Raw genomic sequence first — 25,499 nt, 5'->3', positions numbered from 1 at the left:
AATTTGAATTTAATAAAATGAAATATTCGGTTCCTTGGGCTCCCTGGTAGGTACACAGGCTATGTCTGTCGTTGCAGAAAGTTCTCGAGGACAATGGACAGTGATCTGATGCAGCCTCATTTTATGGATGCCAAACAGAGGCCTGTTGGAATCACAGCTAGCTGAAAATCCAGATGTCTCCAATTTGTTGCTGCTTCTGCTTCCTTAAGAATATTCACAGGCTTCTGGAGATAGCCAGTGAATAACATTTCTGGCAATAGAAACAGCCACAAAATGCTAGGAGATGGCTACTTTTCAAGGCCCTGTGGCCCCAGATGCTAGAGCTCCTGGAATTTATGATAAAGAGATAGTAAAGAGCAGCTTTGCTCTGGAATTTAGCTCTCTACTACATTTTTATCTGTTTCTTTAAAAAACTCTTAAAATTTGATTTCTAATGAAAATAGGCATTGAAAGGCTTCTTTGCTTTGTTTCCTTGGTTTTATAGCCTCTGCTCAATTAATTAAAAAAAACCTATAGCAACAGGAAAGCCCTCTGAAAACCCACCTTGCTCTTACAGGCTGGAGCAGCATTTAGCCACTGCCACATTGCTGTTAATTGTTTGAATGGCTTTTCTTTTTATTTTTTTTAATACCCTATTCTCTTTTAGGGCGACAGCTATTTTGGCGTATCTACCACAAGAACTTCTAGGCACATCCTGTTATGAATATTTTCATCAAGATGACATAGGACATCTTGCAGAATGTCATAGGCAAGGTGAGCCAGACTATGGGAAAAGTTTCAGTTCCAAGTGTTCCCCCACTTCTAGATTCATCTACATGACCTTCCAGAGAAACCTGCCCCCTGCAGTATGCAGGGAATATGTGTGAGGAAAGACCAGTGGCCAGGCACCACCGACCTCCCTAGAAGCATGCACAGCAGTTCACTCCACTCAGGCCACAGCTCTTTCCAGGAGGCCTCTCTTGCTTAGGGTTTACCCAGATTTTTGTATGGCCTGCACTTTTCCTGCACTGCCTCCTGTATTTTCCTACTTAACTAGTTTGTAGCCCCCAAATCCCGTCTTTCACTGTCTTTGCCAGATCCTATTCACTCATCTCAGAGTGTATTTCTAAAGTCCACCTTTTATCACACCTACTCCCTTCAACTATAGTTTAAGCTTTGTGCCCGCCCAGAGACCTACAACCCTAATGAGTCTCCCTGATCACTCACCCCTAACTATCTTCCATGGTTATTCCATTTCTCCTCAGACCAAATCTGCGGTCACATTTCCCACTTAAAACTCTCATGCTTTTAGACTTAAGCCCAACTACCTATGATCAGCATCAAATTAAGACTTCCCATCTGGCTCTCCAGTATACTCCAGCTATCCTGACCCTCTTGTCCAGGTCTGACCCACTAGGCTCTGCCATTCCTCAGGCAATGCTGGCTTCTTTCCTTTCTCCTCCTCTTGGCCAATGTGTGTCCCTTTCTTGACTCCAGGTAGCCTTAGCTTATTCCTTTCCTGAGGGCAGGAGTCATGGCCTGGCATATGAAATGTACTCATGATATGTTTATTACAAAAGAGAATGTGCTTTGAATAGGTCAGTGGTTCAAATTTCCCAAGATGAAGTACGAGACTACCTTCAGACTTTTGGTTGGGAAAGAGCATAGTCCTTTGACAATGCCCTTTTATTTGTCAGGGTTCATGTCAGAGCTGATCCTAGCATTCTCCAAAGCCTTAATTTTCATAGACACTGAAAAAGAGTGACATGACACACAAACTAAAAGGGTTAGACCCTAGCTAGGCCCTGATGGCTCATGCCTGTAATCCTCACTCAGGAGGCTGAGATCTGAGGATCACGGTTGAGAGCCATCCTGGGCCAAAGTCTGTGAGATTCATATCTCCAATTAACCACCAGAAAACTGGAAGTTTTCTGTAGCTTTCAAGTGGTAGAGTGCTTACCTTGAGCTGAAGAGCTGAGGGACAGTGCCTAGGCCTAGAGTTCAAGCCCCACGACTGACAAAAAACAACAACAAACAGCAAAAAACAAAAAACCCCAACCTGTTCTCTGAGTTTTGACTGCTGGCTTCCTTGGCTTATTAAAGAATGATGGTATTGGAGCCTGAGCACCACTAGCATTTGGTGTTGGATATCTTTTAATATTCTGATTTCAGGAAATGACAGTGTTCATGGTTTCTTTGCATTTTCAGTTTTACAGACAAGAGAAAAAATTACCACTAATTGCTACAAGTTTAAAATCAAAGATGGTTCTTTTATCACACTACGGAGTCGATGGTTCAGTTTCATGAACCCTTGGACCAAGGAAGTAGAATATATTGTCTCAACCAACACTGTTGTTTTGTAAGTATATCATGTCAGAAATTCCCTTATTTTAGTGGGAAATGCTTTGGGATCCTTACTGGGTAAAGGAGTCTAGGCAATAGCTAGTATCTTATCTTTTAATGCCACCTGGCTAATGTCTTGCGAATCTTTAGGATGGGCAGGAGGCAGGGAGCTGTTAACAAAGGCAAGTTTCAAAACTCATACCATGTAAACCTGGCTTGAGGAAAATTATGCTTGGAAACAGTGGGGGGTGGGGAATTTGCCCCCACATAAAGCAGCCAACCTTGGGATGCCAGAGGCCCTGCACACTGGTTATCCATTTGTGCTGTTATGGAAATGGGGCTGACTAATCCATGAAAAGCTCACATAGGTTCTAGCTCATACTATCCTTGGCAGGGGATGGACAGGTCTCCATGTCTACTAGGCTGATGGCCCAAGCACTAGCAGCTAGGATGCTCCCTCAAACACTGCTAGGTGAATAGAGAAAAAGCCTCCTCTTTGTGCTCCCCACAACTCCTTCTCCATGATCCATTCCACCAGTGGTTAAAGCTGAGGGAGGAACTGGGGCTGGGTTGCTGCAGGCTGGCAGGAACAGGGTGCTGGCTATAGCAGTGGCAGTGGGCTGTTGTAGCCACCACTTCCACTGGACTGTGTCCCACACCAATCAGGAAGCTCCTGACAGGCAGTGAGGTCAAAGGTCAGGATACTGTCCATCCTCAAACAGCAAGAAGACCTGTTCAACCACTCAAGCAGAAACTTCATTTTCTGGCCTGTCCAGATCCAGAGTGGACACCGGACACCTTGGCCAAGGTGCAAGGTTCACAGTTCTGAGCAGGCCTGACTCACATTTCCTTATTGCTGGGATGTTCACAGAGCCAACGTCCTGGAAGGCAGGGACCCAACCTTCCCGCAGCTCACAGCGTCCCCCCACAGCATGGACAGCATGCTGCCCTCTGGAGAAGGTAACTATGTCCTGCTGCGGCATCGGGGCTTGCCCATGCAAAGCTGCTTGTGGCCAGACACTCTACCTCCAAGTTCTCAGGACCCCCTGTTGTCACACTCTATGGAGCAGGGAGGCCCCGAGGGAATGATATGCTGACTTCTCTGAGTATGAAGAATGCTGTGGTCACTCTCTCAGTGGAGTCTAGAATACTGGGGACTCATCGTTGTACTTTCTGGAGCTGTGAAATAGTAAACTCTGCACTCCTCTTGTGTTTTCCTCCTCTGTTGCCCTGTGGCTGTGATGGGAGGTGCTCTTCAAAGATCGACCCTGGCTTCTGTGGTTGTATGCTGGGGAGTATGCTATGCCCAATGGAATCCTCCCCCAGGGCTCAACTTTGGCCCCTGCTTTCCACTCGACACTTGTCCTGCCTAGGACCACTTCTACTTGCATGGCTTCAGTCCCTGCTCTCTACTAGTGCCTCCCACACCCAAAGCACTAGCACCAACCTCTGCTGAGCTCCAGTTGTCTCTCCAAAGGCCTCCTGGACAGAACTACCTAGAGTAGAACATGGGGATCTGAAATTCAGAATATCCCCAACTGATTCTCTGTACCTTTCCATCTAGTTATCCAAGCAAGAAGTGTTTGCTCCTGTCCCTCCTCCATGATGCCTAAATACAAAGTTCTAACCCTTCTGTTTCTTAAACTCACCCAGCTCCACGTCACCACTTGGCCTTCCTCATCTGCCTGCATTATTGCCAGTCACTTCATAATACTACTCGTTCTCATCCTATCTCATCCTCCTCTATACAACCATACCAATGTTGCAGCATTTTGGTTAATGTAAGACCACATGTTTGTGAGTGAATCCATAAGATTATAATGTGTCAGAAAAGGTTCTATCACCCTAGTGGTGTGGTAGCCTAGGGTAACACATTACTCACACCCTGTTTGTATGTGTTTAGCTATACCACTACTGTGTTACTTTTGGCTGCAGTATTCAGCACAATAACATGCTCACTTGCATAGGAACAATAGGCTATATAACCCTACAGCCTAGCTGTGTAATAGCCTGTACTGTGTTTGAATTTGTTATACAGTAAATAAAATTAATGATACACTTGTAAGAATGCACCCTGTCACTTAGCAATACAGAACTAGTTCATTCTCCATGTGGTGGACTTTTTAATAATCTAAATCTCAATCAGTGCTTCTTCTGTGTAAAATCCTTTGGCCTCATCCCCTGCGGATGCTGTCCAGGTCTATTAATGGAACATCCAGAACCCCTTGTGATGTCTAGTATTTGCCCTACCACTTCCATGTCTCATGCCCTCACCATCCTCCACAAATACCTGGAGCAGTCTGAAGTTCCATCCTGTGCCTTAGTGCTCTTGCATGTTGGTTTCTATGCCTGGAATACATTCCCCTCCTTACCTTTCTGCCAAGATTCAACTAAGAGCTAACCACTCCCAAAAGCCGTGGCTGGTCCTGAATGTGCTTACCTGCTAAACTTATCCAACTTAGCTCTAGCCCCATTAGACTGTGAGCTCTTTCAAGGGAAGGGACACTGTCTTATCTCTGCAACTTCACACAGAAAGTGCCATTTAGTAAAATAATTTCTGAATGCATGAAAGGCATTAAGTGCTCCATGCCAACACTTTGGCCTCTGATCCCAGAACATTCAGCCTTCCATGCTAGAATGCCTTTTCCTGACAAGACATAATCTTGGTATTAAACTTCAAGTGGATCATAGGATCTTCATCTAACACATACTAGCATTTCTTCTTCAGTTTTCCACTTTCTCATGCTCAGGTTCCTCTGTTGTAGGTGGCCCGAAAAGAACCCATCCCACTGTTCCAGGAATTCCAGGGGGAACCAGAGCTGGAGCAGGAAAAATAGGTCGAATGATTGCTGAGGAAATCATGGAAATCCACAGGCAAGTAACACCTTCTGGTTGCTCCCCTGAACATGGTTTTCAACCAGGATAGTTTTCCCTCCTCACTTCACCCTGGAGAATGTTTGGTGATGTCAGGAGACATTTTTGTTGTCACAGTTGGGCAGGAGGCTGCTGCTAATCATCCAAGGACTCAAGACCTAAACATCTTACAGTACACAAAACAGTCCCCTAGCTGAATGACAACGAATGAATTAATCAGTCTAACATATCAATAGTGCTGAGATTTAGAAATCTTCCCTTAAATAAAAAGCTAAACCAAAATAGGCCAGAGCTAGGGGGACTCTTGGGGAAGCTCAATTCCTAATACTTTGTATATGATCCAAGGACCTTCTTAGTGAGGATGGATGTACAATTCACTACACAAGTAATGAATGTTACAACCCAGGTTACTCTGGGGCTTAACATTTGTATGTTCTTGAAGCTACTAAGGGTTAGTAATAGAGATCTAGAAGAACAGACAGTAAAAGAGACAGCTCTCTTGGAGGAGCCTCCTTTTCCATATGAGAGAGGAGCTTGGAAGCAGTCCATAGGAGATTGAGGTCTGTACTTACTGTTCTCTGTACCTGGCCTACAATAAGACATTGTAAGAAAGGCCCAGGTCCATTTTGTACCACTGCTTTCTCTAGAAGGCTGCTACTTTTCCTGGGGTGCTTTTTTAGGTGCAGGCAAGCTCCCCTGGCACCTTCCATTTCCTAAGAAAATATCCTCATTTCAGGATGTAGCGGAGAGGATAAATCATTTGCTATAAACGGCAATTCATAGGATGGTAGTTAAACTCCCAAGGTAAACCAACACATCTAGATTATATGAGGAAATAACATTGGGCACTGAAAACTCAACAGCCTGAATCCAAACCTAACCCAAGGGTTTTTTTTTTGTTAAGAGGTATCTACATCAGGGTCTGTATTACAGAACAGGTGCCTAAAGAACAAATCTCACTAATCACTTGAGTTTTTTGTTGTTGTTGTTTTGTTATTTGTTTGGCTACAGTGGGGTTTGAACCAAGGTCTTGCTCTTGCTAGTTGGTGCTTAGGCCAACTCTGTCACCTGTTTATGTAAATAATTTTATTGGAACAAATCTATACCCATTCATTTTTCTGCACTGTCCATGTAGTAGTGAGACAGAGATCATATGACCCACAGAATGTTTTTTTTTTTTTTTTGGTCCGGTCGTGGGCCTGAACTCTGGGCCTGGGCGCTGTCCCTCAGCTCTTCAGCTCAAGGCTAGTGCTCTTCCACTTGAGCCAAAGCGCCACTTCCGGCTTTTTTTCTTTTTGCTTATGTGGTGCTGAGGAATCGAACCCAGGGCCTCGGCATGCATCCAAGGCAAGCGCTCTACCACTGAGCCACCTTCCCAGCCCCCCACAGAATGTTTAACTATCTAGCCCTTATAGAAAAATTTGTCTAGATCTTCATCCTCTTTCTCATCCTTACCCCTTAACAAAACTGTCTCTGAAAAAAGAAAATGCAGTGTAACCGCCCTTCTCTTCTCTGACAGGATAAGGGGGTCATCACCTTCTAGCTGTGGCTCCAGCCCACTGAACATCACAAGCACGCCTCCCCCTGATGCCTCCTCTCCAGGAGGCAAGAAGGTAAGTCTTATATATTAGGTGACCTCAGGCCTAAGTCCTGAAATGCTGGAAGTCTGCAGTTGTGAAGTTAGACTTGTTCCTCCTTGAAACATATGCATCTGTGCATGGCTGGGAACATGCATACTGGTAGAGCTAGGGAGACTAACTGCTGTCCTCAAGAGGATTTATCCCATGAGACTGTGGAAAGGCAAGAAAGAACATCAGGAAAGGGGAGCTGTCAGTCTTGTTCACTGACAGAGCAATTCAAGGCAAAGGATTAGTAAGTACCTCACACAGAAAAGTACCTCTACACTGGGCACCAATGGCTCACACTTATAATCCTAGCTACTCAGGAGGCTGAGATCTGAGCATCACAATTCAAAGCTAGCCCAGGCAAGAAAGTCTGTGAGACTCATCTCCAATTAACCACCAGAGAACTGGAAGTGGCACTGTGGCTCAAAGTCATAGAGTGCTGGTCGTAAGAGTGATAAAGCTCAGGGACAGCACCTAGGCTCTAAGTTCAAGCCCCATAACCAGTTTTAAGGGGTCAGAGTATCACTAGTTTCTAAGACATCACTGTAAACAGCAATAGTACTAGTAGCACTTTGTAAATCAAGCCAAGCTTTATAGTTCATTATGGGGGATCTGCCACCTGCCTTTCCTGTGATGGGACCACACTGGGCACAGATTTTATCAGTCACCAAGCCCTCTTGAAAAGCTCCCTAATAAGACAATACTATAAAGAGGTCTGGAAACCACTTACCTGTTTTTATCTTCACCACAAAGGCTTCCAACATAGGTCATACTAATTGTAAGGCATAAATCTAGAAATAGTGCCAGAATTAGGGCAGCACAAAGACCAGCATCTGAGGACATGAAGTCCTCTTTCCCCTATTTCCCCAAACATACAAAGAATCAGAAATTTACACAGATGGGACCATGTAGGGCACAGACTCCATCAGAAACAAGGCTGGGGTTTTCAGTGGTAGGTTCCTCAGAGGCTAAGTTAGGAAGAAGGTAAGCAGTGCTCTAGGTGGGCTAGGCCCAGAGGTAGTTGGCCAGGCGAGGGCAATGACAGGACACCTGCTTCGATAAAGAGAAGCTTTTCTTTTATTTTATATAGGCATCTTCAGAAGAAACTTCCATTTGAAAAGGGTCCTAACTTCCTTAAAAACTTGAAAAAGTCAGCAAATTAATGGATAATTGGATGGTCAAAGCAAGGCAGACGTGACTTTGAAGCCTAGGTTTGCTCCATGAGTTTGTGTAACTTTTGTATCTTTATACTGGGGCAAATATTGGTTAGGATAAGCAGCATCTCTGTACATGAAGTTTGATTATGGGAGAGTATGTGAATGTTCCTGGCCCTGGGTGTCACCTATACATAGCTTGCCAGCTGTGCCCTTAACTAGGTTCTCCCTTTATGCCCCTGGTCCCTTTCTGTCCCTGTATCAAAATGTAATTTTTAGGCACCAGATTTCTTGGTCCAACTAAGGTTTTCTACTACTTGGACTTGAAAGTTTATCCCTCCAGTACAATCTTAAATATTATTCAGAGTTTTCATATATTATCTTGTCATCTTGGCCTCACAATTTTACAGTTGATGACATTTAAGCTCCCCAGCACTGCCTAATAGGACCCTAAACTTAACCTAGGACTTGTGACAAACATCAGCTGCCAGAAATCTGATCATACTATTCACCACAAAGCCCCAAATGCTTTGAAGACATTTATATGAACATCTTCCTTTTCTTAGGGTCTAAAAAGTGGGTCTAGGGGCTGGGAAGGCGCTTGCCTTGCATGCCTGAGGCCCTGGGTTCGATTCCTCAGTACCACATAACAAAAAGAAAAAGGCTGAAGTGGTGCTGTGGCTCAAGTGGTAGAGCGCTAGCCTTAAGCTGAAGAGCTGAGGGACAGTGCCCAGGCCCAGAGTTCAGGCCCCACGACCGGACCCAAAAAAAAAAAAAGAAAAAAGAAAAAAAAAAAAGTGGGTCTAGAAGAGAAACTCTGAATCTGTCCTTACAATGAAAAGAGTCCTTAGTAGCAGAGCTTTTCAGAAAAACAGCTTAAACAAGATGACAGCATTAATGGCATGGTGGACCAGAGGTGGCCCTTCCCAATCACTTCTAGTTTTGTCATTTAGTCTGCAGTTGTTTCAATCAGGATCAAGTTAAAAAAGCAGAGGCTATGTGATCTTCTACACATCTCAGGAGAATAGAGACATGTAAGGGCACTGAAGCAAGTTCAGATAAAGCTATGCCACAAATGTCACCTATGATTTTTTTAGCCCCCTGCCCTCCAAGACTCTTTCAAGGGTCTCAAGGTCAGTGCTGTTTTTGTAACAATGCTAAGGCATTACCCCATATTTTCACTGTGTTAAAAAGCAGTATTGGATGCAACTCCTGGTACTTCACTTAGGAATGCCCTGAATGAAGCAGTAAAAATCATTACTTTAAGCATTTATATTACTTACTATGATGGTTGTTGTCTAAAGAAAAGATCTTGTGTGATTAAGGTGTGAGCTAAAATAAACAAGCTGCTTGTTTCAGAGGGCATCATTTGACTCTAACAAACTCCGGTTATTCCAACTTGAGTATTTAGCACATATTTGTCACTTAAGGAAAACAACTGATAGTGGTCACCAAAATTGGAACTTTCAGATACGTTGTATCTGCTACTTGGAGCCCAGCTTCTACCCAAAACTTGTAAGATTGTATAAACAATGGTGATATTTGATCTTGTATAATGAAATGTCAACATATGGAAGATTCAACTAACACAGTAAACTAATATCTTATAAATGATTGATACAAGACATTTCAAAATCATTGATGGGTAATCCATCCTAAATGCCAAGATCTCAATGGACTGAAACAGGATACAAAAGATCCATGAAGTTTCAGATTCTATACCACAACAAATATTAGGAAACATTCATTTGTTAATGTGATGTAATATCAGAATACCAGTTATTAAAAAGTTATTATCTCACTCTTTTCTAGCCACTTATTTGTGGGTAGATTTCTTTCATATACTTCAATCAAAAACATATCTAAACAGACTGGATACACAAATATGAGGATCTATTGAAATCTTGTAAGCCAGGCATTAGATTTTCAAAAATGTAAAAACAATAGTTAATTTTTTTGTTTTGAAAGTTTGGTTTTCCATTAAAAGGCTATTACTCATGTTAACATGAGATGGTTTTATGATATTTGAAAAAAATGCTAGTTTTAATTTCAAGTCTAGGAACTATAAGTATATAAATATAATATAAATATAGCCTACCAAAAGTGTTAGAGTCTTTAATAATAATAATGAACTGTAGAGATAAACTTGTAATGCCACCTACTGGCAAAATCAGAATCACTGCTTCTTGTGAAATCCAACAACCAGTTTCCTTCAGTAAAATACTTCCCAAAGGATGTTCTTCTCTGAGACTCAACCAAGGGAACAAAGCTAGGAAGGTGAGAGATTTCAAGACAGAATTAAAGGAATGGTAGTAAATCCTCCAGAGGCTTGTCTTAAGAATGGAAATCAGAAGTTACTGATATTGGCATCTATACTTTAACTGTGATGAAGGTGATACACTTCTAGCATCTTGTTTATTTGTGACTCCTTAGAGCAGCCTGGTAACAATCTCAATTACTCCTTCAGCAACATCTGCTGTTACGTTTTACTTCCTTACAGTATAACTGCTCTGATGGGCTTACTAATGTTTAGGCCTTGGCCTTAAATATGTGGACAGCATGATCTGAGGTAGTTGGGAATTTTAGTTTGCCTTTAAGTTACCTGTGTGGGCTAAACCAAATGTAGAGAAAGAATTGTTTGGGGGAGAGGTTTTTATTTTTTTCAGAATAGCCGTGTGTGTGTGTGTGTGTGTGTGTGTGTGTGTGTGTGTGTGTGTGTGTGTGTGTGTGTGTGTGTGTGTGTGTGTGTGTGTGTGTGTGTGTGTGTGTGTGTGTGTGTGTGTGTGTGTGTGTGTGTGTGTGTGTGTGTGTGTGTGTGTGTGTAACACAAATCCCAACACTTTTATGGTGACTGTACATGATACTAATTGGAAATTCCATTCGAGTGGAAGACATCACACATTCCCCCTTTTGTTTGTAGATTTTAAATGGAGGGACACCAGACATTCCTTCCAGTGGCCTATTACCAGGGCAGGCTCAGGAGAACCCAGGTTATCCATATTCTGATAGTTCATCTATTCTTGGTAAGTGACATTGATATTCGTCTCTATGCAATGAGCTTACAATAAATACATCTGGCATAAAGAGAGTTTGAAGAACTTATTATACAAAATAAGTTCTAGATAAATTTGGTAAGAACAAAGTAAAGTTAGAACTTTAAGTATTTCAACATTGACTTTAATGGTGGTGTTTAGTTGGGATCCAAGTATGTTTAATGCAGCTTAGACAGGTTCTGTCCATATGGTGCTTAATCTTTAGAAAGAGAGCCAATGCCAATTCAGAATAAAGCCTTAAGAGTGATCAGTAAAATTCAGCAGGTAGCAAAAGCCATTAAATGATGCTAGTTTGTTTCTCTCAACCCCGTATATCCTTTTCTCTATCTATTGTCCTCCTCTTTCCTACTCGTTACTCTTTCTGTAACTCTGTCTTTTTAACTGGCTATCAGAATATTAAAATGAAGTGAACTCAATTATTTTTAACATTTACTGAATTTTAAGCACTTTACTCTGATTTCTAAAAAGTTATTTTCTCTGAAAAACAAGTGTTAAAAAAGGCACTATAGCCCTAAAAAAGTAGTCTGCTACTGTTCATTTATTTTTTCTAAATATGCTTAGAAAGTGCTTAATAAATCTAAACATGGTTTGAAATTTTCTGACCAGTCTTTCTCTCTTCCACAGGTGAGAACCCCCATATAGGCATAGACATGATAGACAATGACCAAGGATCAAGTAGTCCCAGTAATGACGAAGCAGCAATGGCCGTCATCATGAGCCTCTTGGAAGCAGACGCTGGGCTGGGTGGTCCTGTTGACTTTAGTGACTTGCCATGGCCGCTGTAAACACTACGTGTTGCTTTGGCAACAGCTACAGTATCAAAGTGCATTACTGGTGGAGTTTTACAGTCTGTGAAGCTTACTGGATAGGGAGAGAACAGCTTTTATGTACTGATTTCATAAAAGCCATCTCAGAGCCATTGATACAAGTCAGTCTATGTGTAACTTCAGACAAAGTGGAACTAAGCCTGCTCCAGTGTTTCCTCATCATTGATTTTGGGCTAGCTGTCAATAGCTTGCATTACTTGTATATTTTGGATTCTGTTTGTGTTGAATTTTTTAATCATTGTGCACAGAAGCATCATTGGTAGCTTTTATATGCAAAATGGTCATTTCAGATGTATGGTGTTTTTACACTACAAAGAGGTCCTCCATGTGGATATTTCTTATACTAATTGTATCATAAAGCCGTTTATTCTTCCTTGTAAGAATCCTTTACTATAAATATGGGTTAAAGTATAATGTATTAGACAGTTAAATATTTTTAATAAATGTTTCCCTTGTTCTATAAATACTATTCCCATTTCAGTTTTTTAAAAAAATCTATATGCTTCAGGGCTGGACCATCAGTTCCAACAGTGGATATTTATGGATTATCCATGCTAGTTACATTTGCAATGTTTTTACAGTACTTGGGATTGAATTTAGGGCCTTAAGCACTCTATATCTGAGCCACAACTCAGCTCTGCGATGCCTTCTTGATCTTCATAACAACTCTGGAGCTTACATAATTTCCTTATCCTACCATCTTAATTTAAGTTCAAGGGCTTCAAGGGTTAAGTGACCTCAGACACAATGCACCTCAGTATTTCTGTTTTTCTTGTATTAGACTACAGAATATTTAAAATAACAAGCTAAGCAGAGCAGAACAGTATACTAGAAAAGGCAATGAACTGGTATAAGAGGTTGCCTCTGCAGCAAAATTACTACACACTACGGTAAAGTGACTTCATCTTCCTTATAAAGTTGGAATAGAAAAATGCTTTCTTTTAAGCTCTGATATTTAGAGTATATTTTATAACTAGTAGGAAATTTAAGTAGTGCCTCACCACAAATATACCAAATAAGAGCTCTCTAGTTATATTTATACCAACAAGATAGTCTATTAATCATGAAACTACATCTAATCAGGGGGGTTATGAAGCTGGTCAGAAACATGAAAACAATGGAATTTTATTTTGATGAAAAACTTGAGTTTACAATCATTTAGTAAATGAAGAGCAAACACTTCATTTTCCTATACCATAACTCTTTAAGAAAAAGCATTAGTAAATAAATATCTGTGAACAGATTAAGGGTAAGGCAGACTGGATAATAAACCACCTCTGATGTTCACTCCCTGCACTTGACTCACTTGAACTGATAAGATAAGAGCATCAAATCTCACCCTAGTCATTCAAATAAGCCCAAGATAAATACTCACTTTTTTGCTCATCACAAGCAAACTATACACATTTTACTGAAGGAATACTTTGATAGAAGCACTTATTTAAGTTATATTGTGCATCACAACTATAAAATGGCTTGAACAGTTCCATTTAACCACCATTTATAAAGTGCAACTACATAATATTCTGCATTTTATCTGAGGTGAGATGAATATCAATCTACACTGAAAATACCCCAGGTGCCAATTTCCACCATTTCTGAAAAGACCTAGATGTGTGTGAAAAAGGACTGTCCCCCATACAAAGAACCAATTTCACAAACCTACTGGTAAACAAATACGTTTATGTAACTAGAACCTCAGGATGCTAAAGTTGTACTCATTTAAAAAAAACCATTCGGCTACCTTTGGTCTTTAAAAAAGCCTACACTGCAATATCCTAAATATGTGTAGCTCACAATGAAGAAGAGTGGCCTTGCAGTGCAGAATGAGGAGTACACCGTCATTGTGAAGAGTAGCATGCTATGGTTTCAAGGATCATCAGCATCACAGCATTGGGTTCTGGGCATCAGGATCGAGGTCACTGTTGCTAGAAGGGGGCTGAATGGGAAGGCTGTCCAGCTCATCCACTTGTGGAGTTGGGTGCATGACCACCAACTGGTCCTGGGGAATGTCTGCAGCAGCTGCTGCCAGGTTGGTGATAGATTTACTTTTTACACACTGAAAGTCTACATGCCGGCTCTTTCCTTCTTCCTTCTCCCAGGACATTCGAATAAAGGGTCTTTGGACATAGTTGTAAATGACTTCTGGGCGGCCTCCAGGCCTTTTCTTTACTTTTTCTTTGTAGGTAGGATAACCTAGAGGAAAGAAAGGTTTAAAAAAACAGGATACACACACAATTTCACACCCAATTTAGCAATTAAGGGCTTTGCTGGTTGGTACACATCCTGAACAAATAAGAAAGTTGAAACAAGAAGGGAAACCAATATTCCATATACTTAGTCATCAATTCGCCAGAAACTAAAATTCTACTGGTGCAATTCACAAAGCCTCCTCCATCTTTCCAGTTACTCAATAAACAAACCACCAAAAAAAAAAATTCTTAAAGTTTATGGCTGGGATGGTTCTCCAATACAATGGTGTATCAGCTGGAACAGGTCTTGGGCTCTTGCTGTATATTCTCACTCTCACATAATGATCTAGCCTGAAGGCCTGCAATTTATCACTACATTAACCTCTGGTTCCTTAAGTCTAAATTCATCTGTATATTGTTCTTGGGTTCTCCCTGCCTTTTTTTTTTTGTTTAATAGCAAAGTACTTAACTCCCTAGCTGGTTCCTAAATAATAATTTTCAGCTACATCAGTAAGGGCAATACTTTAATCTCTTATAGCATTTTAACATGTCTATCTATCCCAACAACAAAGCAGTTAATTTAAATCTGTATCTCCAAAGCAGTTTTCCCTAACTATATCTTCTAGATCACAGTCACTACAAAAAGTAACAACTAGTGATAGTAACCCTAGTTTTTGAAAACTTTACCAGTAAAGCCATTTTTCCAAATAAAAAGTCTTTTGAAATTATTAAAAGTCCCTTTCCTCCAACTATTAGCAAAAACTGCTAGTTTCAACCAGGGATAATCAATCATATTCTATAAAAGGCTAGAATAAACATTTCAGAGTGGGTAATTTTTCTATTAAGACTACTTAATTCTGCCACTATAAAAATCAGTCACAAAAAATGTCAATGTTTCCAATAAAACTGTATTTATTTTAAAAATTAGGCAATGGACTACAACAGGCTCATTGGCCAAAATCAAGACTACGATGTCAGAAAAAAAACTACAAAAGCCTTACAAAATAGGTACTCATTTAAAATTACCAGATCAAGGAATGCATGTAGTCATCACTGGTAGCTAGTATATTTAGGTATGTATGAAGTGTGTATGAGATGGGAGTAGGGAAAGCCAGAAGGGCCAAAATCATCTTAAAAGCCTGCAGAGCATCCAGTTTATCACTATCACCAGAGATAGGAAAGTTGTCTATATTCCCTTGTCCTTCATTCCTCCTGAATTACTAAAGAAACTTGACAATTCTTACCTTACTGTATTCTACACTGTCTTCCACAGAGCATCACCACTCTATACAAGTGTAGTTACATTGCATCCTCGCTTAAAAACTACCAATGGTTTCATTACACTTCAAAGGGAAGGTCTGTATTCAACATAGTATATGGGCTATGTATCAACCTAACTTGATCACTTCTACTATCACATAACTCCCTCCAATTCCAAGTTCTCTGTATACTGGCCATATCAAATGTTTCACTTTTTCCTGAATATCCTTTGATGTTTTTATACACGGATTTGCAGTTGGCTCTACCAATTCCTCCTTATTTATCTATGTTCTCTTGGATCCTCCTCATGTTTCTTATGCATCAGGTCAACTGAGCTCCCATGAGTCAACACACTCAATATTCTGAAAGCAGACTTCTTTTGAAGAACTATGAATTGAGAAAGGGTAAAATGAGAGAACAAAACAGCTAATATGGAAAGAGATTTGCCCTTTAGTCTCCAACATACCACCAACATTTCTACTTATTTTTCCAAGAGAAAAAAAATTACTGACGTGACAGGAAAATATGGATGTAGTATATACATTAGAAATATCTAGAAACAGATATTGAAGGAAGTATAAGAGCCTGGTTAATTAATGCCTAACCAAAGTCAAGACCAATTTATCTAGGCAAGTAATATCAATAGTAAATATACAAATTATGTTTATACTGACTTTTAAAAATAGAGATAGGCTGAGTGCTAGTGGCTCATGCCTATAATCCTAGCTACTCAGGAGGCTGAGATCTGAGAATTCTATTGAAAAAAGCCAGCCTACGAAGGAAAGTCCATGAGATTACTATATCTAGTTAACTACCACAAAGCTGGAAATGGAGCTGTGGCAAGTGACAGAGGCCAGCCTTGGGTGAAAAAGCTAAGGAACAGGGCCCAGGCCCTGTGTTCAAGCTACAGTACTGGCATACACACATGAAAAAAAACAAATATTGGGTAACCATCTCTACCAATGAGAGAAAACTACAAGAATGACAAGTAAAAAATGTAAAAGAAATGACAGAATTAAAACATGATAGTTTGCAATACCTAATCAAATTACTGACCTAAGCAAGAATTGTCTGCTAATAGTTATAATCTCAGGTAATGAATAGTGAGTTGCACTTAATGCCTTATAATTTGCATGTCATCTTTGTGCAGAGGCCAGGCTAATCTTCTCTGTCTCGTCCTAATTTTAGTGTATGTCTTAATGAAGCAGGACATTTTTGTGAGCTGAACATTCTTGTTGTATCAAAGTAACATCATATCCAAAAACAGCTTAAGAAAAAAATTAAATTATGCCTTTATATCTGGAATAAAATAAAGGACAAATCCAGAAGCAGGACAGTGGGCCCAGGCTATTTAATAGGATGGTGTGATAAATAAGGGCATTCAATATTGAGAGATCAGAAATAACCAGCAGTCAATTATAAGGTATGATCATGGACTGGATCGTGATTTGGAGGACAGTCACAAAAAGCATTTGGGAGCGGTGGCACTGGGCAATTTTAATGCTGGTTGATACTAAGACATTATTTTTAGCCAGGCAATTCTAGCTATTCAAGGGACAGATACTGAGAGGATCAAGGATTGAAGCCAGCTCAGGCAAAAAGTTAGGAAGATCCCATCTCAACCAATAAAAGCTGGTGTGACACTCTATGTCTGTGTTCCCAACTACATGAGAAGTGCAAATATGAAGATTAGGGTCCAGGTTAGCCTGTGCCTAAACATGGGATCCTATTTTTAAAAATAAAGCAAAAATTACTGAAGGTATGACTCAAATGGTCTAGAAAGTGCAAGGCCCTGAGTTCAAACCTCACTTAGTACTGCCAAAAAAGAAAAAATGTATTGTTCATTTTGTAGAGCAAGATAAAATTTTTACAAAACTATTATATATCATGATATAAGGTGTGCTATATGATTTTAATGGAATAAGCAGTACTTGTAACTAGATCTTTATAATTACATTAAAAATAACTCAGTATTTGGAGCACTGTATTTTTTTTGTATACAGAAACAAGTACTCAGTTGCAGTACTTAAATGAAGCTTTTACATAAGGTATTTATTTCTTCATTGAGAATCTATATAAGCACCAGGCCACATTATCAGGTATATACATAAAAGACAACTTGATTGGGCTGGGATGTAGCTCAGTGGCAAAGGGCTTGCCTAGCAAGTGCAACGTCCTGGGTTCGATCCCCAGTACCAAAAAAGAAAAGACAAAAAGACAACTTGATTTCTCTCACAGAGTTCATAGCCCATGACCAACCAACTATATCATACACGACATAGTATGTTGTTCTGAGGAGCATTGTCACTGAAGCTCCAAGGTTTGAAAGGGTTTGAAGAATAGTAGTAGCCATTAGAGAAAGAAAGTGGGAAAAAGTAATTTCTAGTCAACCTCATTTGATCATAACAACTATCCTTTGATGTACACCACTTCCTAGATACAAACAAAAGGTTTGACTTAAGATCCCTGGCCAACATTCCTTACTACACATCTTCTGACACAACATTATATCTACATTATTCATAACAAGTATGCCTCTTCTTCAAATCCCCTCATCGCCTAATATTCTAGTTGCATTGTGTTTTCTCTACCTCCAATGCATTAAGCTGATTCCTACCTCAACACTTTTGCACTTGTTTTGTTCCTTGCCTAGAGCCGTCATTGTAACCAGGGCTATCTAAATAATAAGCTATCTAAAAATTAAGCAAGTTGTGATTTTGTAATTTGTACAAAATTTGAAAATAAACTATTATCGCACTGTCAGCTACTGTTTCTACATGAATTTTCAAAATGTAGCTTTCAGATGAGCTCTAGTGGCTTAAGCCTATATCTTTAATTCTAGCTACTCCAGAGGCTGAGATTTGAGACTTTCAAAGTCAGCTTGAGTAGTAAATTCCAAAAGACCCTTAGCTCCAATCAACTAACAAAATGCTAGACCAGAGAGGTATGGCTCAAGTGCTAGAGAGTCAGCCATGCCCAAAACAGCCAAGTGAAAGTATAGGCTCTGAGTTCAAGACACAGTACACACACACAAACACACACACACACACACACACACACACACACACACACACACACACACACACACACACACACACACACACACACACACACACACGCGCGCGCGCGCGCGCGCGCATACATGAATGAGCACAAAAAATGGTTTAAAAATATACCAGGTTTCAAAGACCACTACTAGGAAAAAAGCCTTGTCAATTTTATAGAAAAGTACACACAGGTAAGCCCCCTCACTCCTCATCCACACTCATTTCATCATTTTATATATATACAGTTTTGGCAAATGGCAAAAAAATAATTCAATACATATCCTAAAAAATTAAGTGAGGGAAGAGATGAGGTAGGAGAGACAGGAGAGAATGTTGAAAGGGGTGACGCTGATCAAGAGGACATACTATATTTATAAGCTGCTTTGTTGAATGGCAACTCCTTTGTAGAGCTACTTAAAGTTAATAAAAAAATATTCAAAGATAAATAAATTTTAAAAATGAATGAGCTATGGCAGAAAAGACAAAAATCTCATTTCTATATCACTAGAGAAGTTTACAAAATAAAACTTTATAACGGCCTGTCTTCTCAAAAGAAGTTATTAGCTAATTTGTTATTTGCATGTTTTCTGCAAAAGAATTTAATAATCCCTTGTCAGGAGTTTATCTCAAATTATTAGGATCCATTTTAGGGAGGAGACAGAGCTGGGGTTTTAACTCGAGGCCTTGCGCTTACTAAAGCCATGCGCCTCCAGCTCTTTTGACTTTAGCTAATTTTTTCAGATAAAGTTTGATTTTTTTGTGCTATGGTGGTAAGTAGGTGGTAACCTTTCTCCTTACACCTTACCTGGGATTATAGCATGCACTTCTTCAGCCAAGTTTTTACTGAGATGGAGACTCACTAGCTAATTTTTTCAGATAAAGTTTGATTTTTTTGTGCTATGGTGGTAAGTAGGTGGTAACCTTTCTCCTTACACCTTACCTGGGATTATAGCATGCACTTCTTCAGCCAAGTTTTTACTGAGATGGAGACTCACTAGCTAATTTTTTCAGATAAAGTTTGATTTTTTTGTGCTATGGTGGTAAGTAGGTGGTAACCTTTCTCCTTACACCTTACCTGGGATTATAGCATGCACTTCTTCAGCCAAGTTTTTACTGAGATGGAGACTCACTAACTTTCGGCCTTGGCTGTCCTATAACCATAATCCCCTCAATCTAGCCCTAAGAAATCACTATGATTTTAGGCATAAGCCACCATGCCAAGCCTAAACAGGATCCATTTTTTAACCCAGTTTTTTTTCCCAAAAACAGATTAATAAAAATAATAATGTCTTACCTTCTATTCCCAATCTAATCTTCTTAAGACCTCTTTCCTTCAAAACTGATTTGGCCACATCTCTGTTTTCAATGTACTTGAAAAATCTATATAATTTTGTGCTATAAATAACTGAAAACAAAAAGACAAAAAGATTTCATATTAATATGAAAGTTCTCAGAAATAAACTTAAATTTACCTTTATCATCAAAGGGTCCTGACAGCCCTAAAACCCCAAATAATGGATGCACTAATGCTAAAGGCAGAGTAGCCGACATGACAGGACAATATTCAGTATAGTTAATGTAGAAGCAAATATCTACTTAAGTGGAAACAAGAAAAGCTTTGATAACCAATCAGGTAACCCAATCCATAGGAAGAATTTCTTCTGAAGATGCATCTTATCCACACTTATTGGAATGGGATCTGCCCCAAGTTTCAAGTAAGAGAAATAAAAGATGACATCAATAACATGATTATTGAGCAAGCAAAGTAAAGGACTTTGCTAAGATGCCTTCAAGGCCTGGAATGGAGGAAGAACTGCCTTGTCAAAAAGTACAAAAAGGTATATTTTACATTTCATGGATTGAGCAACTATTAATAATTCCCCCAAAGGCAAGACCCTCCCACAAACTGTTTTCCATCCAGGCAAATAGCCCCATTTAATAATGATGTTAACAATGGCAGATTCGAGCATGTTCTGCCTAGGTTAGTCTGTTTAGAGCAAACTGGCTTTGCAAAGGGCAGACATTCCACTGACAACATGTTGAGTCTTCCAAATGTGCTGGGAACTTCAGGGAGTTAGACTGATGGGCCTTCCTCGCCTTCTGTCTTTCAGGTGGAGTTATCTCCCTTAAAAGGTGAACTGCAGAGGTTTTTTCAAAAACAGAAAAACACACTCACAAACCAAACATGCTGGTTTAAGAGTCAATAAAGGAAAATACGTCAACAAAATTCTACTCATGGGATATATCTGTGGTTATTACTAAATCCATAAGATTATTCTTTTGTGTGTGTGTGTTGTGTACATGTGTGTGTGCGCGCGCACACATTGCTTACAGGGGCTTGAACACAGGGCCTGGGCGCTGTCCCACTTAAGTTACAGTTCCAATTCTAGCTTTTTCATTGTTAATTTAAGAGTCTCATGGACTTTTGTGCCCAGGCTGGCTTTGAACCATGATCCTCAGATCTCAGCCTCCTAACATAAGGCACTGGGCATGAGCTATCAGTGCCCAGCAGTTTCCTGGTATTTTGATAAAGAATTTTTGACATTTTGGAAATAATAAGTTACATTTTAGGAAATCAGGCTGAACGTGATAAAACTTCTCAAATGTATCTTTTTCAGTATGGAACATTTTGGTACAAAATGGAACATTTTTCACAAAGTAAAAATGTGTTTAAAATGCTTAAAAAGAATAAAAATGTTTAGTCCTTTTACAATTCAAAGCTTAAAAATAAGAAAACAAAAAAAAATGAAATGGAAAGTTTAATACAGGAAAGGGAAAAGTAAGCTTATTATAACCCTTTTACCACTATAATGCTACTGCTTGGCTGCACTCTCTTGAATTCTAACTTTTTGGAAACTGAAATCTAAATGATACACTTATTCATTCCACTTTCCTAAAATAAAATAATACATTATATTTCTTTGGTCTTTCATTCCTCCCATGTTTGGTTCACCTTTTGATTTTATGTAATATTAGAAAAATACATCATTAGGACTGAGGAAAACAAGAGAATTGCTTATAAGTAGTTACAAAAGAGCAAAACACTCTAAGTACATCATTCAAAGAAAACTCTGAGCATTCTCTCAAAAAAGTGCTACCATAATTCATATTAAAATAATCTTTTTGCTGAGTGCTGGTGGCTCATGGCTGATTGCAGTTCTAAGCCAGCCTGGGCAGGAAAGTCCACGGGACTCTTACCTCCAATTAACCACCAGAAAACCAGAAGTGGTGTGCTGTGGCTCAAAGTGGTATAGTGAAAGCCTTGAGAGAAAGAGTTCAGGGACAGCACACAGGAGTTCAAGCCTCATGACTGACAAAATAGTAATAGTTGTAGTAATAATAATAATTTAAAATAAACAAGAACATCAATTAGAGTCAGCTTTTTCCATTTTGCTTTTTCTTAGAAAAGGGTAAAGTGGAAATACCAGAGATTAATAGGTTTTAGGCTTGTTTTGTCAGCTGATAACACCACTTGTGTCATGTGTGCAGCCTGGCTTTTTAATGGCTACTTTGGAACTAATGTATCCCAGACACTTTCTGCCAGATTCCAGCTTCTTGAGTAGCTAGGGTTTATAGGTGTGAGTCACCAGCACCTACTTGAGTTTTAGTACTTTCTATATTCCTGTAATCCACACCCGATAGAGTACAGAACAAAAACTGGACTATTTACTAAGCTTTTTGAGATACTTTTGGAAATTTTCTCCATCTGTGCAACTGAGCAAAAATGCTAATACTGGATTCATTAAGATAAACAACATAAGACAGATTTTCTAACAAAAAAAATCAAACAAGACTAACCACGAAAGTTTGGGATGAAATGAGAAATTAATGCTACTAAAGTTAGGCTCTTTGGGTCAGAAACAGCAATAGAAGTATAGTGCATAATGCTTTTGGAAAGACCACGGTATCTTCCAGGATCACATAGACAATAAAACAAGAACATCTTTGAACTTAAAGTTATCCTCCTACAGTCAAAAAAAGAGCACTTCTCTATGTGACAGGGGTAAGTACACTTTGTCTTTGCAGGGCCAGAGAGTAAATACTTCGGGCTTTGCGAGCCATGCAATCTCTGTTGCAGCTATTCAAATCTGCCAAGATAGCATGAAAAGCAGCCATAGGCAATACATAAAAACCTTTCTACAAACAGGCAAGGAGCTGAAATTGTCCCCCAGGCTAGTTTGCTGACCCCTGATGTTTGATGCCTATTATGACCACCTACAAAGCCTGACCTTTGATTGTAATAAAAGAGATAATCTATGACTGAAGAGAAAGAAAACATGCCATAACTTACTTTGTGAATATTCTTCTCCCATTTGTGGTGGATACTCCTCATCCCAATCAACCACATCATCATCTGTAAGCACCACTATATGGCATTCTCTTTCCCCACTCTGGGCACTAGCTACCATAAGAGGGAGGATCATTTCTTCCAGATAAAATTCAAATTGTCGACGAGCACCATCATTTGATAACTCATGCATTAGGGCACCTGAAATAAAACCCACAGAAAATCTCTGTTTCTTTTTTTCTTTTTTTGGATAATTTTGTTTAATTTAAAGTAAAGAAAAGCAGAAGTCAATGAGATTCTTATCTCCAATTGTCTACAGGAAAACTTTGAGTTCTTGTTCAAAGTGGTACAGTGCTAGCCTTGAGCAAAAGAGCTCAGGAACAGTGTCTATGCCCTGAGTTCAAGCCCCATGACTGACAAAAAAAGAAAGAAAAGAAAAACAGAAGTAAAGCAAAAATCAAACACTAGGTCCATATCTATTTTGGAATCTTACAGAGGATATACTTGTCTACAGTGGCCATAACTTTTCCTAAAAGGAGCTCTTATAGCCTACATATCTAAGAGGAAATTAATCACACTGAATGGATGAAGGATCTGAGAGCAGATGAAGAGAATAATAAGTATAAGACTGAAAAGAGAGATGCCTAAGAGCAAGAAGAGGGAAGCAAAAAGAAATCAGTGACAGTAAAACACAAGGTCCAGATTACAAATAAATTTAACATTGTTCAAAATCCTTTAGCCAGCCAGGTGCTGGTGGTTCATGCCTGTAATTTAGCTACTAAGGAGATCTGAGGATCACTGTTCAAAGCCAGCTTATGGGTAGGAAGGTCCATGAGATTCTTATCTCCAATTAACCATCAGAAAATCAGAAGTGGCGCTGTGGTAGAGTGCTTGCCTTCAGCTGAAGAGCTCAGGGACAGCGCCCAAGCCCAGAGTTCAAGCCCCACGGCCAACAAAAAAGGGGGAAAAAAAATCCTTTAGCCAATATTACATGGCAAAAAAAAAAGTTATTTACAACAGGGTCAATTATCTAAAAATACATGATAATCAACTGAGATTATTAGACAGAGTTTTATAATGTACTAAATACAAATGTACAAATTCAATAAACTTCTATACATTAATTAGCATTTAGAAAAGTTTAATGTTCTTAAACACAATAATAAAATATACAAATAATCAAACAAAGTCAGAGCAGAAATCACATGGAAAACAGGACAGAAACTCTACTACAGTATGAATAAATGGAAAGGTATCACAATAAACATATTAATTCTTCTAAAACTTTCAAAAAACCTATTTTGAGATGATAAATTTCTAAATATCTACTAGAGACATGAAGACAGCTTTTAGCATGAGGAGAAAATTCATGTTATTCGAGGGGACAAGTGTAACAGGCTCTTAAGAACACAAAACAATTCAAAAGTTTATGGAGTTCTTATGTGGTGAGGACTATGAAAATAAAGTCAAGCCCGGTGCCAGTGGCTCACGCCTGTAATCCTAGCTACTTAGGAGGCTGAGATCTGAGGATTGTGGTTCAAAGCCAGCTGGGGCAATAGTCTGTGACTCAAGAGGTAGATCGCTCGCCTTGAGATACAGAGCTCAGGGACAGTGCCCAGGCCCTAGAGTTCAAGGCCCACAACCAAACGGAAGGAAGGAAGGAAGGAAGGAAGAAAGGAAGGAAGGAAGGAAGGAAGGAAGGAAGGAAGGAAGGAAGGAAGGAAGGAAGGAAGGAAGGAAGGGAGGGGAGAGAAGGGGAGAGAAGGGGAGAGGAGAGGAGAGGAGGGGAGGGGAGGGAAGGGAAGGGGAGGGGAGGGGAGGGGAGGGGAGGGGAGGGGAGGGGGAGGGGAGGGGAGGGGAGGGGAGGGGAGGGGAAGGGGAGGGGAGGGGAGGGGAGGGGAGGGGAGGGGAGGGAAGGGAAGGGAAGGGAAGGGAAGGGAAGGGAAGGGAAGGGAAGGGAAGGGAGGAAGGAGGCAGAGAGGCAGGCAGGTGGGCGGGCCAGTCAAAAGACCCATATCTGCAGGAAAAAAATGTATAGAGTCAAGTCTATACCTAAAGTATTTTTTATATTTGTACAAGAACATTTCTAGTTTCTTCTAATTCTATGTAGTTTTTTCTTTTTTTTCAATTCCCAAATTTTTATGTAGAACAAAGTAAACTTTTGAGTTAGATTTCATTATAGAAAAATAGCATATAACAGGTTGGAGAATATTTGCCAAATATTGAAGTGTATTAAGAAAGAGAAACATTGTGAATATTGGAGACAGTAATGTAATGCTTTTGTATTTAAATATTTGTGAATATATATATATATATATATATATATATATATATATATATATATATATTACATTTTGAAACAGAATTTCTGTTATTTCCTGGGATCCCCTCTGCAGATTTCCATATATATATATATATATATATATATATGTGTGTGTGTGTGTGTGTGTGTGTGTGTGTGTGTGTGTGTGTGTGTAAAGATACTGTACAGAAGGTTAGTTACAGGAGCATGGTAGTTTTTTTCTTAATAACATCTTTGAGAATTTCTAAACTTTTAGTGACCATATTAATCAAATAACAATTATAATTTAAGGGCTAAAAATCTAGGAAAATCATATTACATATACTTTATATGAAGATGCTTATTTTTAATTTCAAAAAATTTGGTATTTAATAGAGAAAATAAACTCTGTCCAAGGGATAGAACTAAAATGCTTATCATTTGTAATAAATTCTACTAGTTTTTAATATGAAAGTCACCAAACTTCAGCATCTAGTGACATAAAGTTTAAGTCAACTGATCTAATAATGGCTGGAGGTGTGGTAATAAATTCTAGTAGTTTTTAATATGAAAGTC

The 25,499-nt window shown here is 39.4% G+C and overlaps 2 protein-coding genes and 1 non-coding gene across 18 annotated transcripts in view; 1 reads left to right on the top strand and 2 right to left on the bottom strand.

The window, feature by feature from the left end:
• LOC138834097 (basic helix-loop-helix ARNT-like protein 1) overlaps positions 1-12,319 on the top strand; it is a 38,558-nt gene extending 26,239 nt beyond the window's left edge. For all 7 annotated transcript variants that reach the window (XM_070032855.1, XM_070032858.1, XM_070032856.1 and 4 more), the window contains 7 exons: positions 647-753; positions 2,188-2,338; positions 3,194-3,282; positions 5,088-5,196; positions 6,716-6,809; positions 10,896-10,998; positions 11,653-12,319. In XM_070032855.1, the coding sequence (XP_069888956.1) occupies positions 647-753; positions 2,188-2,338; positions 3,194-3,282; positions 5,088-5,196; positions 6,716-6,809; positions 10,896-10,998; positions 11,653-11,813 (814 nt within the window). In that variant the 3' untranslated portion in view covers positions 11,814-12,319. The remainder of the gene's footprint in view (positions 1-646; positions 754-2,187; positions 2,339-3,193; positions 3,283-5,087; positions 5,197-6,715; positions 6,810-10,895; positions 10,999-11,652) is intronic.
• Positions 12,320-12,964: 645 nt separating this feature from the next.
• The window catches only part of LOC138834099 (BTB/POZ domain-containing protein 10), a 65,266-nt gene continuing 52,731 nt past the window's right edge, over positions 12,965-25,499 (bottom strand). For all 10 annotated transcript variants that reach the window (XM_070032865.1, XM_070032863.1, XM_070032871.1 and 7 more), the window contains 3 exons: positions 22,646-22,843; positions 19,649-19,759; positions 12,965-14,051 (listed from right to left, as the gene is read on the bottom strand). In XM_070032865.1, coding sequence (XP_069888966.1) covers positions 13,741-14,051; positions 19,649-19,759; positions 22,646-22,843 — 620 coding nt within the window. In that variant the 3' untranslated portion in view covers positions 12,965-13,740. The remainder of the gene's footprint in view (positions 14,052-19,648; positions 19,760-22,645; positions 22,844-25,499) is intronic.
• LOC138834245 (U6 spliceosomal RNA) lies at positions 16,407-16,518 on the bottom strand. Its single transcript, XR_011374020.1, has one exon. It is a non-coding gene; the product is annotated as a U6 spliceosomal RNA (small nuclear RNA).

The sequence above is a fragment of the Dipodomys merriami genome, unplaced genomic scaffold, assembly GCF_024711535.1.
Source record: "Dipodomys merriami isolate MVZ:Mamm:240054 unplaced genomic scaffold, mDipMer1.0.p SCAF_21, whole genome shotgun sequence".
In the NCBI taxonomy this organism is placed as follows: Eukaryota; Metazoa; Chordata; class Mammalia; order Rodentia; family Heteromyidae; genus Dipodomys; species Dipodomys merriami.
Note: the sequence above shows the minus strand (reverse complement) of the source record. Positions and strands in the feature narration are given on the sequence as shown.